A 17,326-nucleotide genomic window follows, 5' to 3' on the forward strand; every position below is an offset into this window, starting at 1 on the left:
CTTGCCTGGAGAATCCCATTGATGGAGAAGCCTGGTAGGCTACAGTCCACGGGGTCGCAAAGAGTCGGACACGACTGAGCGACAGAACAGAACAGAAGGGAGCATAAATTTGTCTGTTTTAAAAGGACCAATTGTAAAACAAGCACATGAACAGAAAGGCTGCAGGCCATTTTTTATGTTATATTATTTTTTAAATTTCTTTTCTTCACAGGCATCAAAGATGTGATCATTTGGGGTAATATTAGTGGAAATAACTATGTTGATCTGAGGAAAGCCAAGGTTTACAGATATGAGAGCGCTATTTGGGGACCTCCGCACTATTCACGCCCTGTTTTAAGCCTGCTTTTTGATAGGTATGGTATCTCTTTAAGTGAAGTATTCTAACAAAATTGAATAAACATATAATAATTGTTACAATCTTTTAAAAATCATCTTAGAAATCTGTGTACAAAAATAACCTGACATTGTTCATACTCAGCCTCATTTATGCTTTCTATTGAAGAAGCAAAGAAAATTCCACTTCAACCAGTCAGACCCCACCTCCAATTTATTTGATTTTGGAATTATGAATTTTTATATTTCAGATTATCCTTAAAGTGGTTCACATATTCCATTAATGTTATTGCTAAAGCAAGCCTGTGTAAAGTGCTTAACACAAGGACAGAGATATGTGTTCAAATCAAAACTAGTCGAAACAAGCTTCGAGAATTAGGAATTCCGGTGAGCAGGTCCAGGCCAAGCTGGGTGCTCAGTCTCAGGTGAGACAGAATCGAGACGCGCTAAGAAGCACTGTCTCTGGAGCCAAGCCACCTGGGTTGGAATCCTCATTCAGTCAATTATACGCTGTGTGACTTTAGAGAAGTTACTTAGCGTCTCTGTGCCCCAGTTTTTCCTTGTGCCAACTGGAAACAGTAGCAGAGTACGGGCCTTACAGGGTTCCTGGAAAGACGAAATGGATTAAGACAGGCCAGACCCTCAGAACTGTACCTGTCACAGTCAGCACCACCATCACACAAAGAGTATGGGAAGAAGGAGAGGGAGGGACGCATTTGGACCTTTTTTCTAAACTTTGCAGTACTTTTCCCAGTGGCAGCACATGCATTTCATCACCCCTTTCTTCCCTTCCCTTCCTTCACCCATGCCTAGAATTTGTGTCCTTGGGCTCACCATCCTGGAGTACAGTTCCTGCAGTCCCACTGAGTGGCTGGCTCCCTGGCGGGGCCAGCATCTCCTGGTGCTGTTGTGCTGGCTCAGCAGGGACGGCCTTTTCATGCTTGTTTCTAGTCCAGCTGGAATAGTCCCTGAGTTTTTAAACTTCAGATTATAAAAACTTAAAGAATTCCTTACTTCCCAATATGAGGAAGTCAACATTTCATGATGTTTTATTTAAAATGAAAGATACCCCTGGCTCCAAGATAACCTCTACGTAGAATACATTCTTTGTGATAAAATTGCTCTTGCAGCCTTTGGCCACTCTTCTGTGTTCATATTTATTTTATCATGGTTTTAGTTTGAAACTTTAGGACTCCTTTCTGCCCTGTTTCATTACTTTTCAGTTGACTCTTTATGGGATTGAAAAAGTTTGAAGAGGGATTCAGGAAGTCATATTTCTGTTTTGTGGAGGTGATTTCTTGTGTTTAGATGCACTGGCCACAGGAACATTCTTTTTCATTCCTAGTCCTTTCTCCATTGTAAAATCATTTCCTTCTCTCCTCACAGGGATTGGGTAAACAGAGAGTTTGTGGTAAGTCTTAAAACGTTGACTGCCACAGGAAGACAATTTGGAGGCATGTTAGCTGCACACAGTATAGCCACTACGCTGAAATACTGGTGCCATGGCTCACCCCCTGGGGAGATTGTGTCTCTAGGGATATTGAGCGAAGGTAAATCTGGGTTTTTTTCTTATGATGATTAAAACCCTCAATGTATGCCTTGTGCTCCTACTTTTGTGTCCTCACCTGTCTCCCTTTTTACAGGTTCTGTGAGCTCTCTGGATTTTCACAATTCCATAACCATGCATGCATGCATTCCTTCTCTCGTCCTTTCAGAAATGCCACAGTAATTTGTGTGTATGTGCTGGCAACACACACAGGGAAAGGGCCTGGCTTCTGCCTCTTAGGAAACTCACAGCAGAGAAAAGAAGAGTCACATATGTCAATGAAATCATTCCATTGAGTTTTTCTTACTGTTTCCTAGCTGAAGAAGGGAAAGCAAGGTCAGTTTTCAGTAGGCAGCAGGAAGAAGTTTTTCTTACTGTTTCCTAGCTGAAGAAGGGAAAGCAAGGCCAGTTTTCAGTAGGCAGCAGGAAGAAGTTTTTCTTACTGTTTCCTAGCTGAAGAAGGGAAAGCAAGGCCAGTTTTCAGTAGGCAGCAGGAAGAATCAAGGCAGGCATCATAAAGGAGGGGACATTTCAGAAGTGTCACCTGCAAGTTTGAGTCATGTCTCCCTGACAGACAAGTACGGGAAAAACACCTGGGTGCAGGAGCCGCAGGAGCAAAGGCACAGATGCAAGATACAAAGGGCACAGCTCTTTAGGTCCCAGGCAGCAACAGGAATGTGGAAAGCTTGCTCTCCATCCGCAAAAGATGTGTATATATTTTTATATCCTTTCTATTTTAATCTGCTAAAAACTATACAGAGCACTTCTGTGTTTATAGGAAAGAAAGAATAGCTGATGCTCTACCTAGAGCGTAGGCTCTACCTAGAGTGTCTCTTACCTTACAGCTTTCCATTCTCCCTGAGCAAAGCCCATTCATTCTCAAAGCTCCAGGCCTGGGTCTCACTGCTGAGCCCTGCCCTGACAAACATTGCTACCTGGATGTCATGGTGTCACTTGAAGCTGACATGCACCAAATTAAGCCTACTGTCTCGCTCCCCGGTGTGATCCGCCTCTTGTACCCTCTATGTTACCCGTGGAACCGTGATTCTTCCCATTGTTTCAGTGATTATAGTGCAGCTCACGGAAGTCTCCCCAAATCCTGCAGGTCAGAGTTCATGTCTGTCTCCCCTCTGCACTCGCATAGCGTGTGTTCTTCTGTGGGAGAGGATGTCACAGCCTGACGTTATGGATGGGCTGTTAGCCTCATATGTCCTCTCCATTAGAGTTCATCCACTCTGAGGGCAGGGCCTTGGCTGGGTCTTCCTGTTGCTCCTTCATGGGTCGACGCGCAAAGAGTCTTGTTCAATTACAGTGAAAGTGCATGAACATCCCCATCATGTGAATTCGAATCACTACGTTACCTTTTTAGTGAATTAGGCATTTAAAACCTCACCTTCTTTTTGTAAAAAAGTTTAATTAGGAAGTCCCTGGTGAAATTAGGGAAGTGGTTAGTACTCCGTGCTTCCATTGCAAGGGGGCATGGGTTTGAACCCTGGTCAGGGAACTAAGAGTCCACATGGCCAAAAAAAAGTTTAGTTAATCTCTATAGGAATTCATCAATAAGTGCTCAATGCTGGGGGCAAGTGAGGTGAGAAACAAGTGATCATTGTGTCCCTGAGATAGTACTGCATATATAAGCTCCCATCTGTTGTCTGCTTGTAAGTTTGGTTCCTTACAGACCAAACAGGGTGAACAGAGTGGGTGGGACATCCTCTACAGAAAAGTTTTTCCATATCCTGGTCTCCTGGTTTCTTGACTCTCCTCAATATTTTTCCCTAGTGACATTTATTTTCATTGAAGTATAGTTGATTTACAATGTCGTGTTACTTTCAGGTATACAGTTCAGTGACTCAGATATATATATATATATATATATATATATATATATACTTTTCAGATGCTTTTCCCATACAGATTATTACAGAATACTAAGTATAGTTCCCTATGCTGTACAATAAGTCCTTGTTGGTTCCCTGTTGGTTATGTTTTACATATAGTAGTGTGTATATGGGCTTCCTTGGTAACTCAGCTAGTAAAGAATCTGCCTGCAATGCAGGAGACCCCAGTTCAATTCCTGGGGCAGGAAGATCCCCTGGAGAAGGGATGGGCTACCCACTGCAGTATTCTTGGGCTTCCCTGGTGACTCAGACAGTAAAGAATCCACCTGCAATGCGGGAGACCTAGATTCGATCCCTGGATTGGGAAGATCCCCTGGAGGAGGGTATGGCAACCCACTGCAGTATTCTTGCCTGGGGAATCCCCATGGACAGAGGAGCCTGGTGGGCTACAGTCCATGGGGTCGCAAAGAGTTGGACACGACTAAGCACAGCATAGCACAGTGTGTATATGTCAATCCCATTCTCCTAATTTATCCCTCCCGTCTTTCTCTTTGGTAACCATGAGTTGTTTTCTATGTATGTGGGTCTACTTCTGTTTTGTAAATAAGTTCATTTGTATCCTTTTTTTTTTTATATTTCACATATAAGTGATATCATATGGTATTTATCTTTGTCTTACTTAGTATGATGATCTCTAGGTCCATCTGTATTACTGCAAATGGCATTATTTCATTCTTTTTTATGGGTGAGTAGTATTTCATTATAATATGTTAATACATCTTCTTTATCCAGTCATCTATCCGTGGATGTTTAGGTTACTTTTACATCTTGGCTATTGTAAATAGTACTATGAATTTTGGAATGCATTTATCTTTTCAAATTAGAGTTTTCTCCACAAACATACCCAGGAGTGGGATTGCAGGATCATATGGTAACTTTTAGTTTTTTAAGGAACCTCCACACTGTTCTCCATAGTGACAACATTTTTGATGACTAGAATGGTGTGAATAATTTTCCTACTTGATTGAGGCACGAAAACAGGAGGCATTTTATCTGAAGGTTGCTCAGTTAGTAATGAACATTATCAATCTTTTTATTTGGAGCACTTTAAACTGGGAACTGGAATTGTGAGAAAATCACCAGCTCTCCTTCCCAGTGCTCACTCCTCTGCTCTGTGATTGCAGTAGGAAGTTGGAAGAGCAAAGGCCAGATTGAAGAAGTGTCTGGGGCTCAGGGGCTACCTAGAGGCCCAAGGAAAAACTAAGGAAGCAGACAAAAGGAATCCAGACAAGGTGGGAGAGAAGGACTGCACTAGTCTTCAAGGCAGAGGCTGGCCATCTGAACGCAGCAGGGATGAAAGGGATAAAGAGGGAACAGGGGAAGTTTAAGTCCACCATTATCATTAAAAACCATGTCTGTCCTTCTCTACAGTGTCACCAGGAAGCTTTATTTATCTAAGTGCTTCTGTCTTACTTTGCTTTGTGTTTGTTCCCTGCAGGCCAGTTTGGTATTCCTAAAGGGATTGTCTTTTCTATGCCTGTGAAATTTGAGAATGGAACTTGGGTGGTTCTTACAGATCTCAAAAATACAGAAATAAGTCAACAAGTAATGAACGGAATGGCAAATGATCTAATTCAGGTAATGTCAGAATAGCCACAGGAAACTGACTTTAATAATGGCCTTAAATGGATTCCCCTAGATCAAGGCATACACTGTTTTACTGTGGTTTCAATTTGCATCTTATTCCTAGGAACAATAGAAGGCCATAAAAGTTTGGAGAAATCAGCAGAAGAGCACTACTTATTTGATTGTGTAATTTCTAGTATGTTAAAGATAGTAGTTGATTACTTAAATATCCAGAATCAAAGTACGTTTCTAGTAAAGAATGATTAAGTTACTAATGTGGTCATTTAATTCTCTGATTACAAAATTTTTTTGCAAAATTTTTCCACAGGAGCAACTTGTTGCACTTGGAGAGTTGGCAAATTTTCAGCCATATCGATCAGGTAATCTATTAGATATGATATTTTTTAGGGCTGCTATTAAAATAGTATTAAAATATATGTTAAAACAAAATCACTATTTAATATAAATAAATATAATCCATCTTTCATCACTTTTCAGGTAAATTATTGACAAAATAAACTATAGGTTTAGCGTATCCTTTGAAATAAAGTTTCTGATAAGAATGCTAAAGAAATCACACCTTTTAAAAATTTTTTTCTTTTGCTTATTTATTTCTGGCTACGCTGGGTTGCAAAGAGTCGGACATGACTGAGCGACTGAACTGAACTGAACTGATGCTGGGTCTTTGTGCTGTGTGTGGGCTACTCTCTAGATGCGGTTTGTAGGCTTCTCGTTGCAGTGGCTTCTCTTGTTGTGGAGCACAGGCTCTAGGCTTGCAGGCTTCAGTACTTGTGGCACATAAGCTCAGTACTTATGGTGCATGGGCTTAGTTGCCTCACGGCAAACCCATGTCCCCTGCCTTGGCAGGCAGATTCTTATCCACTATGCCACCAAAGGAGTCCAAGAAATCACATCTTAATGACACTATTCCCTATTCCCTTGTAAACTTTGTGTATAGTTGTTGTTCTTCAGGCACTAAGTCATGTCCATGTGACCCCATGGACTATAACCCACCAGGCTCCTCTGTCCATGGAATCTTACAGGCAAGAATACCAGAGTGGGTTGCCATTTCCTTCTTCAGGGGGTCTTCCCAACCCAGGGACCAAACCCAAGTCTCCTACATTGGCAGGCGGATTCTAACCATATGTATTAGTTTCCTAGAGCTGCTGTGGCAAAGTACCACACACGGGTGGCTTAAAACAACAGTTCTGGAGACCAGGAGACCTAAATCAGGGTGTCAGCAAGGCCACACTCTCTCTCTGAAGGCTCTCGGAAAGAATTCTTCCATGCCTCTTTTATCTTCTGGTGGTGATGACTGGCATTCTTGGCTTGTAGCTGCTTCATACCAGTCTCAGCCATTGTCTTCACAAGTCTGTCTCCCCTCTGTGTGTACCTGTTTGCAGATCTCTCTCAGGAAGAACATTAGTCATTGCCTTGGTTGTTGTTCAGTCCCTCAATCATATCAGACTCTGAGATCCCATGAGCTGCAGCAGGCCAGGCCTCCCTGTCCTTCACCATCTCTGGGAGTTTGCTCAGATTCATGTCCATTGAGTCAATGATGCCATTCAACCATCTCATCCTCTGTCACTCCCTTCTCCTCCTGCCCTCCTCCTAGCATTGCCTTGGGAGCCCACGTTAATCCAGTCTGACCCCATCTTAACTTGATTATATCTGCTAAAACTGTATTTCCAAGGAAGATCACATTTGCTGATACCAGAGATCAGGAATTCAACATATCTTTTTGTATATTTGTGAAACTCACAATACTTACAATTACCTTTCAGTTCAGTCACTCAGTCGTGTTGGACTCTTTGCGACCCCATGAATCACAGCATGCCAGGCCTCCCTGTCCATCACCAGCTCCCGGAGTTCACTCAAACTCATGTCCATCGAGTCGGTGATGCCATCCAGCCATCTCATCCTCTGCTGTCCCCTTCTCCTCCTGCCCCCAATCCCTCCCAGCATCAGAGTCTTTTCCAGTGAGTCAACTCTTCGCATGAGGTGGCCAAAGTATTGGAGTTTTGGCTTTAGCATCAGTCCTTCCAATGAACACCCAGGACTGATCTCCTTTAGAATGGACTGGTTGGATCTCCTTGCAGTCCAAGGGACTCTCAAGAGTCTTCTCCAACACCACAGTTCAATAGCATCAATTCTTCAGCGATCAGCTTTCTTCACAGTCCAACTCTCACATCCATATATGACCACTGGAAAAACCATAGCCTTGACCAGATGGACCTTTGTTGGCAAAGTAATGTCTCTGCTTTTTAATATGCTATCTAGGTTGGTCATAACTTTCCTTCCAAGGAGTAAACGTCTTTCAATTTCATGGCTGCAATCACCATCTGCAGTGATCTTGGAGCCCAAAAAACTAAAGTCTGACATGTTTCCACTGTTTCCCCGTCTATTTGCCATGAAGTGATAGGACCAGATGCCATGATCTTAGTTTTCTGAATGTTGAGCTTTAAGCCAACTTTTTCACTCTCCTCTTTCACTTTCATCAAGGGCTGTTTAGTTCCTCTTCACTTTCTGCCATAAGGGTGGTGTCATCTGCATATCTGAGGTTACTGATATTTCTCCCAGCAATCTTGATTCCAGCTTGTGCTTCTTCCAGCCCAGCATTTCTCATGATGTACTCTGTACATAAGTTAAATAAGCTTCAGTTCAGTCACCCAGTCGTGTCCGACTCTTTGCGACTCCATGAATCACAGCATGCCAGGCCTTCCTGTCCATCACCAACTCCCGAGTTTACTCAAACTCTTGTCCATAGAGTCAGTGATGCCATCCAGCACAGGTAACTTTAAAAAATAATTTTCAATAAGCTTAGTTTTCTTATTGATATTTTCTCTAATTGTAAACTCACAAGGAAGTGTTCTCATCTTTCCTTGAAAACCTCATCTGAAATATGAAAATACGAAAATAAATTCACTCAAAGAAAAAGCTTTCATCAAGTCTTTTGAGAGCTCAGCATCCCTTCCTTCTACCATTGTTGATGGAGTGTTGACCAACCAGCGCTAGGAGTTAGAAATATGGGGGTGGACAAGATAGACCCATTCTTGCCTTTTGAAACCTGCAGTTCATCAGGGATCATAAATTACACCAAGGGCTATAGCTGTAGTGAATCTCAGCATGAGAAGTAAAGTGTGCTGTGAGGGCATATGCCTGGGGGTGTGATCAAAGAAGCTGACACAGGAAAGCATAGATCAATGTGTTGGAAAAACTGCAAAAAATACCTTGTGTGGCCAAAGCCTAATGAGATGAAGCTGAGAGAGTGAGTGTTGAAGGGTAGGTGAGAGTTGCAGAGGCTTCTGGACAAAGAATGACCCAATCAGGTCATGATCAGTTTGGAAAACAGATTGGAACCAAGGCGAGACTTTGCAGAAGACTGGTATCAGGAGGGTAGCAGAGTGACACAAAGAAGAGACGATTATAGCTAAGGCTGAAGGCTGTAGAATTTTGAAAGACATTTAGGAAGTAGAATTATCAAGACTTGATTATGGATTGGCTCTGGGGAATCTCGAAGACTCTGACTTCTTTTGTTTGAGTAACTGGGTGGGTTTATCAATATGGGGGGGTGGGAAATGGTAGAGGAACTTTATTTGAGAAAGATAGAGTGTGTGTGTGTGTGTGTGTGTGTGTGTGTGTGCCTGTGAGCCTGTGTGTGTTTGTGTGTGTGTGTATGTGTTAGGTGGGAGAGGTGTGGTGTGTGTGGTGGGAGAGGTTAGGTATGTGTGCAGTGCCAGGGTACAGGAGGAATAAGTTTAGTTGCTTACATTTTGTTTTTTCCTTTAATTTTTGTATTAGTTGCTCACATTTTGATTCTGAAATACCTGTGGGGGTATCTCAAATAGATACAACAGATAAGAGAACGCATACTTTCTGGAGCTCATCAGGATCTGAACTACATTTATCAAACTGGGAGTTGTTGACTTTATATATATTGGGTTGGCCAGAAAGTTCAGTCGAGTTTTTCTATAAGACTTTAAACTCGAACCAACTTTTTGGCCAATTCAATAGAACTGAGTGAGATTGGAGAGAGAGAGAAAGCCTGGAGGAACTTAGCCTTTAATGATTCAGTAGAACAGCTGACAGAGGACTGACTATAAATGGAGTGATCAGAGAGTCAGGACAGGCCCTGGAATCTGATGCCATGGAAGACCAAAATGCATTGTTTTGGGAATGAAGGCTGGTCTGCACTGTGGGATGAAATAAAATGAGACCTGTAAAGTCCCCAATGGATGTAGGACACTGAAGACATTCGTGAGTTTGATGAGAGCCCAACAGTTTTGTGGAATGGGGAGGCAAAAGTGAAACCAGTGTGGGCGGGGTGGACCGAGCCCCAGAAACCACAGACTTGCTGTGGAGCCAGGTACTGAGTGCTGTTCTGTGTGTGCTGAGAACAGAAAAGGGCCCCCGTGAGGACAGGATGGAAGGTCTTTCTGGACAAGATGACATCTAAATGAAGTCAAGAGAAAAAAGACAGTGTTAGCTAAGATTGGGGTAAATGGGAGGGTTGGTCCATCCAGAGAGAGCAATAGGCGCATACAAAGGCAGAAATATAAGGCAAAACTTCCTGAGAACTGCCAATTCATTTTATCTGTAAAATAAAATTTGAGGTGAAAGTGTCAGAAAGTGGAAAGGTTACCTAATCTTGTTAAAACCAATGAAGGACTTTAGGTAGGGGACGGACAGGAGCGAATCTAAATTTTGAAATGATCATTCTGTTCATAATTGGATAGGAAGAATGTATTGGATGGGAGAGAGCAGAAGTAGTAGTAAGACCAGTTTTGGGGATTTTTTTGGCAAGTAGAGTAATTATGAGGGCCCTATGAATGAACTCCGGGAGTTGGTGATGGACAGGGAGGCCTGGTGTGCTGTGATTCATGGGGTCGCGGAGAGTCGGACACAACTGAGCGACTGAACTGAACTAAGAAGTGGCCATGAAATGTAGAGAAGGGGCTAGATTTGAAGATATAAAGTTAACAGAACTTGATCATCTGAGATATAGGCTAAGAGAGAGCTTGGGATGGGGATGAAGAATGCACTGTGTTTGGCGTTTCGACATATGGTGGAGTCATGCCCTAAGACAGAACTTCCCAAACCATCAGCCACAAATGGGTTGGGACATGGAGCTAGTGATCTCCTTAGCTCCAGAGACAGAATCTGGAGCAACTGGAGTCCCCAGGCTGGTTGCCTCTATTGTACTGGTCATTTTCTATGTGTGCTAAATAATGAAAATGATTGTGAAGCTGTGGTCAAGGTAAGGGCTATAGAAGAAGGAGCAGGTTTTCCAGAGGCATCTGTGTCCAGTGGGTAAGGGACACATGGTCCAGAGACATGGTCTCTGAAGGCCAGGAGAGAGATCTGGGCTGGAGATGAGACTACAGAGTCATCAGTAGCTGACTGGTAGTCTTTTAGAAGTTGATAGCCATGGTGACCCTGCGGGGAAGGATCTGACTGTTCGAGGAAGGGAGACTTCTTCACTGCTTGGTCTCTCATGCCTTTTGAATTTCATTCCGTGGGCATATTTGACACATTCAAAAATATAAATAAGCAGAGAAATATCTGGATGGATGGCTGTTAACCTTCAACTACCATTGGAGAAGGAAGAATGTAGGGAGAAAGATCCTCAAGACAGCAATAGAAAACAAGCTTCAGAGCACAGGGATCAGATATCAACAGGAAGCATCTCTTCTGTCAAGACCTCTGAGAAGGGGAGAGGTGATGGATAGGATGCAGGGAATTTTGTAGGAGGTGGGGGGATTCAGAACAAAAATGGCAGCAAGGCCAGGTGCCTGTGATCAAAGTCTAGTGGGGGCTAGGGTTGTAAGGAAAGAGGTGAAGATTTGAAATAATTTGTTAAGAGGATAGGAAAGAAGGACAATGGAAAAAGTCATAATTTTCTTTCAGAGCTCAGGGCTCGATGGAATTTAGAGACAGTGACATTTGTAATAACCCCAATGTACATTTATGTGATTCCCTGTAATGGTACTCAGCTGCCTGGACGCAGGAAAGAAATTCCAGATGTATGATTTCTGAATTATCAGAGTGCTGCCACCCCTGCACTTAGAATACAAATAACATTTGGAATAAAGATGACACTATACAGTATTCCAACAAAATTCTGAGTATTTCCATGATGACTTTATGTGGAATATCAAATTATCTTCCCAAAGTTTTTATGTTTCTCCTATTTTTTTTTTTTTGTATGTGTGTGTCTTGTTTGACTGGCACCCTAAATGGGTGCTCAGGTGATTTGGTCATTGCTATTGAACATGGGAACAGAAAATGAGTGCACTTTTGTTACTCTGCTTCGCGTTTGGGTTAGAAGCAAGTGAGGCAAGATGAGGGTAATTGAAAGAAAGCTGATGAGGTAATGGACTACAGGGGGTCTCTATTGGATAAAGGAGGAAGTAATAAATAGAAATTAGAAAATCTGGGCAAGGGTAGGATAATATTGAAAACATTTAACAATCAGTGTGATACAGATTTCAACCAATTTAAGAAGTTGCTGCCCCTCAGAATGGATTAACTAGTAAAAAGAAGCTGGCAGGGTACCAAAGAGTGCCCTTGGTCATACCCAAGAAGGTTTAATGAGGTCAAAGTACCAGCAGTGCAAGGAAGTGCAGAGAAACCACAAGGAAAAGAGGTTATTATGCGCAGAGGGTAGCTTTTGAGAATTGAGACCCAGTTCTGGCTGATGGTCAAGTCGCCAGGAGTGGACCAGACTAAACAAAGCCTCAAGACAGCATGCAGGTGGGAGTGGGTACAGAATTCCAATAAGGAGTTGCATTTACCTCGAACTCTTGTATGCTCAGAATGTAAGGCCCTCTTTTCCTGCCTGGCAGGCAAGAGTTGCAAACTCCTCTAATGATATTGACTGATAAGGCAGTCATTCTAAACTTGACTCCATTGACTGGTTGTTAGTCCTAAATTTCCCATAATCCTTGCATTGTAGAAGGTTTTCTGAAAGAAAATGACCTGATTTTATGCTGTGTTTTTATTAACAAAATTTAAGTGATATACATATATGTGTTAGTCATTCAGTCATGTCTGACTCTTTGCAACCCCATGAACTGTAGCCTGCCAGACTTCTCTGGCAGGAATGGAATTCTCCAGGCAAGAATCCTGGAGTGCGTAACCATTCCCTTTCTCCAAGGGATCTTCTAACCTGGGTCTCCTGCATTGTAGGCAGATTCTTTACCATCTGAGCCAACAGGGAAGCCTCACACACACACACACACACACACACACATGTATATGTATGTGTGTTCATTCATTTGATCATGACTCTGTCACCATTGGACCCTTGTACCTTGCCCAAAACTGTTCCAAAGATTCCAAGATTAGAGCATTGAAAATAATCAGAACTTGGCAGATTGTGGAAATTTCTGCTTATTATCATATCAATGAGATAATTCATGTATGAGATTTGTTTAATTTTTTCAATTAATTTAATACTTAATTTCCCTACTTTTAGAAACTGACTTAAACCAAGAAGATGTAAAGACCACCTTACCCACCAAAAATTACCATCAGGGACATCGAAAAGTGTCAGATGGTAGGTATGTCATTTGGAAAAAAGAAGTGCGCTTGTATCCAAGGCTTAACGTGAAATTTCAGAGAAAGGATCATCTGTTAGCTATAAAATGGAAATTAAATCTTCATCTCCCTCATCCTATACTCAAAAATATCATTGTTAAAAATCTATTGAAATCTTTGAAGGAAAGTACCGGATATTCACTAAGTACCTTCTAGATGCTGGTCACTGTGAAAGACACTGGGGCCCATAGTAAGGCAGCTGTGGCCACACAAACACAGGGAAAGGAGCCCTGGAGAATATGAAAAAGTAACACCAAGATACACAGTGAATTAAAAAATGCAACGAAACAGGGCAAGATAGGACACAAAGGAACAAAGTAAGTAATCTAGAAACTCACAAGGAAAGAAAAGATCCTTGTAATGTATGAAGGAGGAAATTTAATAATATTTTGAAATCTAGCTGAGACTTAAGATGGTAAAAATAATCAAATTGGCACTTATTTATTTATTCAGAAACTGTGCTGGTTTAGTCACGCAGGATGAAAAACTTCTAGCCAACTGCCATAACATGATGTACATCTGTTTAACAGTTCTGTACTGCAGACTTAAAATTTTGTGAAAAGGGTAGATGTTATATATTTTTATCACACACACATGCACACACACACTGTGAGAGGTGATAGGAATGTCAACATAGATCAGACATCTTCCTTGCCCTCAAAGTGCTCACCATCTAGCATGGGAGACAGCAAAGCAGAGCAAAAACTACCCTGTTGAGAGATAAGTGTTATGATAGAGGCCCAGAGTATAGGGGAACCACATAAAGAGTGTTAGGAAAGGGGCTTTCAAGAAGAGATCAAATGGGAATGAGCCTCAAAGGAGGAGTAAGAATCACTCCTGTAATTTGGTGAAAAGGAGGCGTGCTTTTGGAGGGACAGGTAGGGAAGAGATTGTGAAACGTGTCCCACCAGAAAGTAAAACAGGAGCAAAGCAGGCATGTCAGGGAGTCCAGGCAGGGCCAGAAGTGTGAAACTGTTCAGTTCAGTTCAGTCGCTCAGTTGTGTCCAACTCTTTGCGATCTCACGGACTGCAGCCCACCAGGCCTCCCCGTCCATCACCAACTCCTGGAGTTTACTCAAACTCATGTCCATTGAGTCGGTGATGCCATCCAACCATCTCATCCTCTCATCCTCTGTCGTGCCCTTCTCCTCTAGTCTTCAATCTTTCCCAGCATCAGGGTCTTTTCAAATGAGTCAGCTCTTCCCATCAGATGGCCAAAGTATTGGAGTTTCAGCTTCAGCATCAGTCCTTCCAATGAACACCCAGGACTGATCTCCTTTAGAATGGACTGGTTGGATCTTCTTGCAATCCAAAGGACTCTCAAGAGTCTTCTCCAATACCACAGTTCAAAAGCATCAATTCTTCATCACTCAGCTTTCTTTATAGTCCAACTCTCACATCCATACATGACTACTAGAAAAACCATAGCCTTGACTAGACGGACCTTTGTTGACAAAGCAATGTCTTTGCTTTTTAATATGCTGTCTAGGTTGGTCATAACTTTTCTTCCAAGGAGTAAGCGTCTTTTAATTTCATGGCTGCAATCACCATCTGCAGTGATTTTGGAACCCAAAAAATAAAATTTGCCAGTGTTTGCACTGTTTCCCCATCTATTTGCCATGAAGTGATGGGACCAGATGCCATAATCTTAGTTTTCTGAATGTTGAGTTTTAAGCTAACTTTTTCACTGTCCTCTTTCACGTTCATCAAGAGGCTCTTTAGTTTTTCTTCACTTTCTGCCATAAGGGTGGTGTCATCTGCATATCTGACGTTATTGATATTTCTCCCGGCAATCTTGATTCCAGCTTGTGCTTCTTCCAGCCCAGCGTTCCTCATGATGTATTCTGCATATAAGTTAAATAAGCAGAGTGACAATATACAACCTTGACGTACTCCTTTTCCTATTTGGAACCAGTCTGTTGTTCCAAATCCAGTTCTAACTGTTGCTTCCTGACTTGCATACAGATTTCTCAAGAGGCAGGTCAGGTGGTCTGGTATTCCCATCTCTTGAAGAACTTTCCACAGTTTATTGTGATCCTCACTATCAAAGCATCAAATTGATGCTTTGGCAGCATCATATTGTATTCAGATGATAACCAGGGTAGCTGGGACAGAACAGGGAATCCAGAAAGAATAGAGAGAGCTGAAAGAGATAGGTAGAGGCCATCAGCTGTTTGGCTGAATGGTTGATGGAGGGCTCCGCAACATGCCTGGTGGGTGGCTGGACAAAGCATGAAATGGATGGGGGCAGACTTGATGAATAAATCTAGCTTCCTCTAGAAGCTGGTCAAGCTGACCAAATCACTGTCCAGAGGAGCATGGCAAATTCAGTTCCACTCAGAATACGTATCTTAAGAGGCTCAGTCGGACAGTTTCTCTACGTATCTGGGTATTAGTCAACCCAGCTGGTGATAAGCAATGCCCATGAAATGTGGGAGCCCACTGGGGCCCCTGTGGGAGGACTGAGAAAACACTATAAGGTCTGTCATGAAGGGTATGACTGGCAGCTTCCCAGAACAGAGGAGGAAAAGCCAAATTGTGGAGTCTTTGCACTAGAACCGTATAAGTTGTTCATTAAAATTTTATGCTCTTCAGTTCAGTTCAGTTCAGTCGCTCAGTCGTGTCCGACTCTCCACGACCCCATGAATCACAGCACGCCAGGCCTCCCTGTCCATCACCAACTCCCGGAGTTCACTCAAACTCATGTCCACAGAGTCGGTGATGCCATCCAGCCATCATTCTCTGTCATCCCCTTCTCTTAGGCTTAACTAATTCATAAAAAAATTTAGTAATGTTGAGTGGGAAAAATGGGGTTGAATTTGGGTTGTTGTGGGGGCTATTTGTTTAATGAGCACTGGAATCAATTATAACAGTATGGTGCTTTCTGTATTGAAAGGTGAACTGTAAAAAAATTTAGTAGGTATGAAGTGGATGTAATAACTAGCATTTTTCTTGAGCTAGAATAAAATAGATAATAAAAGATAAGTAAGAAGAGCAGAAATTATTATATTTAGTTCATTTTTCCAGTAAACTAAATAGAATATTAATAGAAAAAGGTATGTAGAAAAGAGAAGGGTAAGAATAAATTAGAAAAGGGTATTTTCTCATGTAGCTTTTTGTTTCATTACATGCACACAAGTGCAGGTATTGATCTGGAATGTAAAATAACAAAAATTTATAGTGGGTAATGGTCAACAAAGTTTGCAAGGCACTCACATAGAATATCTCGTGGGCTGTTAGTTATGTTCTAAACCCACCATGTTTTATCTAATTTTGTTTCAGACTATAAAGATTTGTTTACTGGTCTAATGCCAGATGAAGAAAAAGATGTAGTTTTGTCAGATGGTGAGTCTGTCGAGTGATAAACAATCTCTGCAGTGCTGATGATCATGACAGAAATCATCCAGTCTTACAGAATGACCTTGCGGTCAGAAAACACAGTCCAGCAACTGAAGTTATTTTGAAATAACTCTTTCTCATACTCATAGATGCTTTGAAGGAGAGGTAAAAAAGATGGAAGGAAATTTTATTTTAAAACCAAAATTGCTTCCGTGTCATAATCACGTCATCTCTCCTCAAATACTCTAAATTTCAGCTCCAGCTCCCATGTCTCATTTCTCTCACCTTTTCTTCTCAATTCCTCATTACAAAACTCAAAATAGCTGTCATGCCGAGTCAGGATCCTTCTCAGAATGTGGGTCAAAGGAAGACCCTGACAAGCCCAAGTTAGAAATCTCTTTAACAGGGGAAATCTAGAAATTTTTATACATACTTACATATATGTATCTTGTATATATTTGTATCAGTTCAGTTCAGTTCAGTCGCTCAGTCATGTCCGACTCTTTGCGACCCCATGAATCACAGCATGCCAGGCCTCCCTGTCCATCACCAACTCCCGGAGTTCACTCAAACCCATGTCCATCGAGTCGGTGATGCCATCCAGCCATCTCATTCTCTGTCGTCCCCTTCTCCTCCTGCCCCCAATCCCTCCCAGCATCAGAGTCTTTTCCAGTGAGTCAACTCATCTCATGAGGTGGCCAAAGTATTGGAGTTTCAGCTTTAGCATCAGTCCTTCCAATGAACACCCAGGATTGATCTCCTTTAGAATGGACTGGTTGGATCTCCTTGCAGTCCAAGGGACTCTCAAGAGTCTTCTCCAGCACCACAGTTCTAGAGGCTTATATATTTTTAAAATCTAAGAAGTTGTATGTCCAGAAGATAATAATAACCTATTCTGTTTCCATCTTGACCACTTCTTTACTTAAAACTGTCAGTACAGGAGGGAGCCAGCAAATACTGAAACATTGCCAGTGACCAAAGTTTCACAGGGAGGTTGGTAGACACTTCACTGAGATGTTTGGCTAGAAATCCATTTGCCCCTGAC

At 42.1% G+C, this 17,326-nt stretch overlaps 1 protein-coding gene across 1 annotated transcript in view; it reads left to right on the top strand.

The window, feature by feature from the left end:
* Positions 1–16,755, top strand: part of MDH1B (malate dehydrogenase 1B) — a 34,279-nt gene extending 17,524 nt beyond the window's left edge. The window contains exons 6-11 of the mRNA XM_055398559.2: positions 212–353; positions 1,720–1,883; positions 5,216–5,355; positions 5,672–5,723; positions 12,821–12,901; positions 16,225–16,755. Of these exons, the coding sequence (XP_055254534.2) occupies positions 212–353; positions 1,720–1,883; positions 5,216–5,355; positions 5,672–5,723; positions 12,821–12,901; positions 16,225–16,304 (659 nt within the window). The 3' untranslated portion in view covers positions 16,305–16,755. The remainder of the gene's footprint in view (positions 1–211; positions 354–1,719; positions 1,884–5,215; positions 5,356–5,671; positions 5,724–12,820; positions 12,902–16,224) is intronic.
* The last annotated feature ends 571 nt before the right edge of the window (positions 16,756–17,326 follow it).

This window comes from Moschus berezovskii, chromosome 2 (assembly GCF_049115385.1).
Source record: "Moschus berezovskii isolate FMDL1 chromosome 2, NW_MosBer_1.0, whole genome shotgun sequence".
NCBI lineage: Eukaryota > Metazoa > Chordata > Mammalia > Artiodactyla > Moschidae > Moschus > Moschus berezovskii.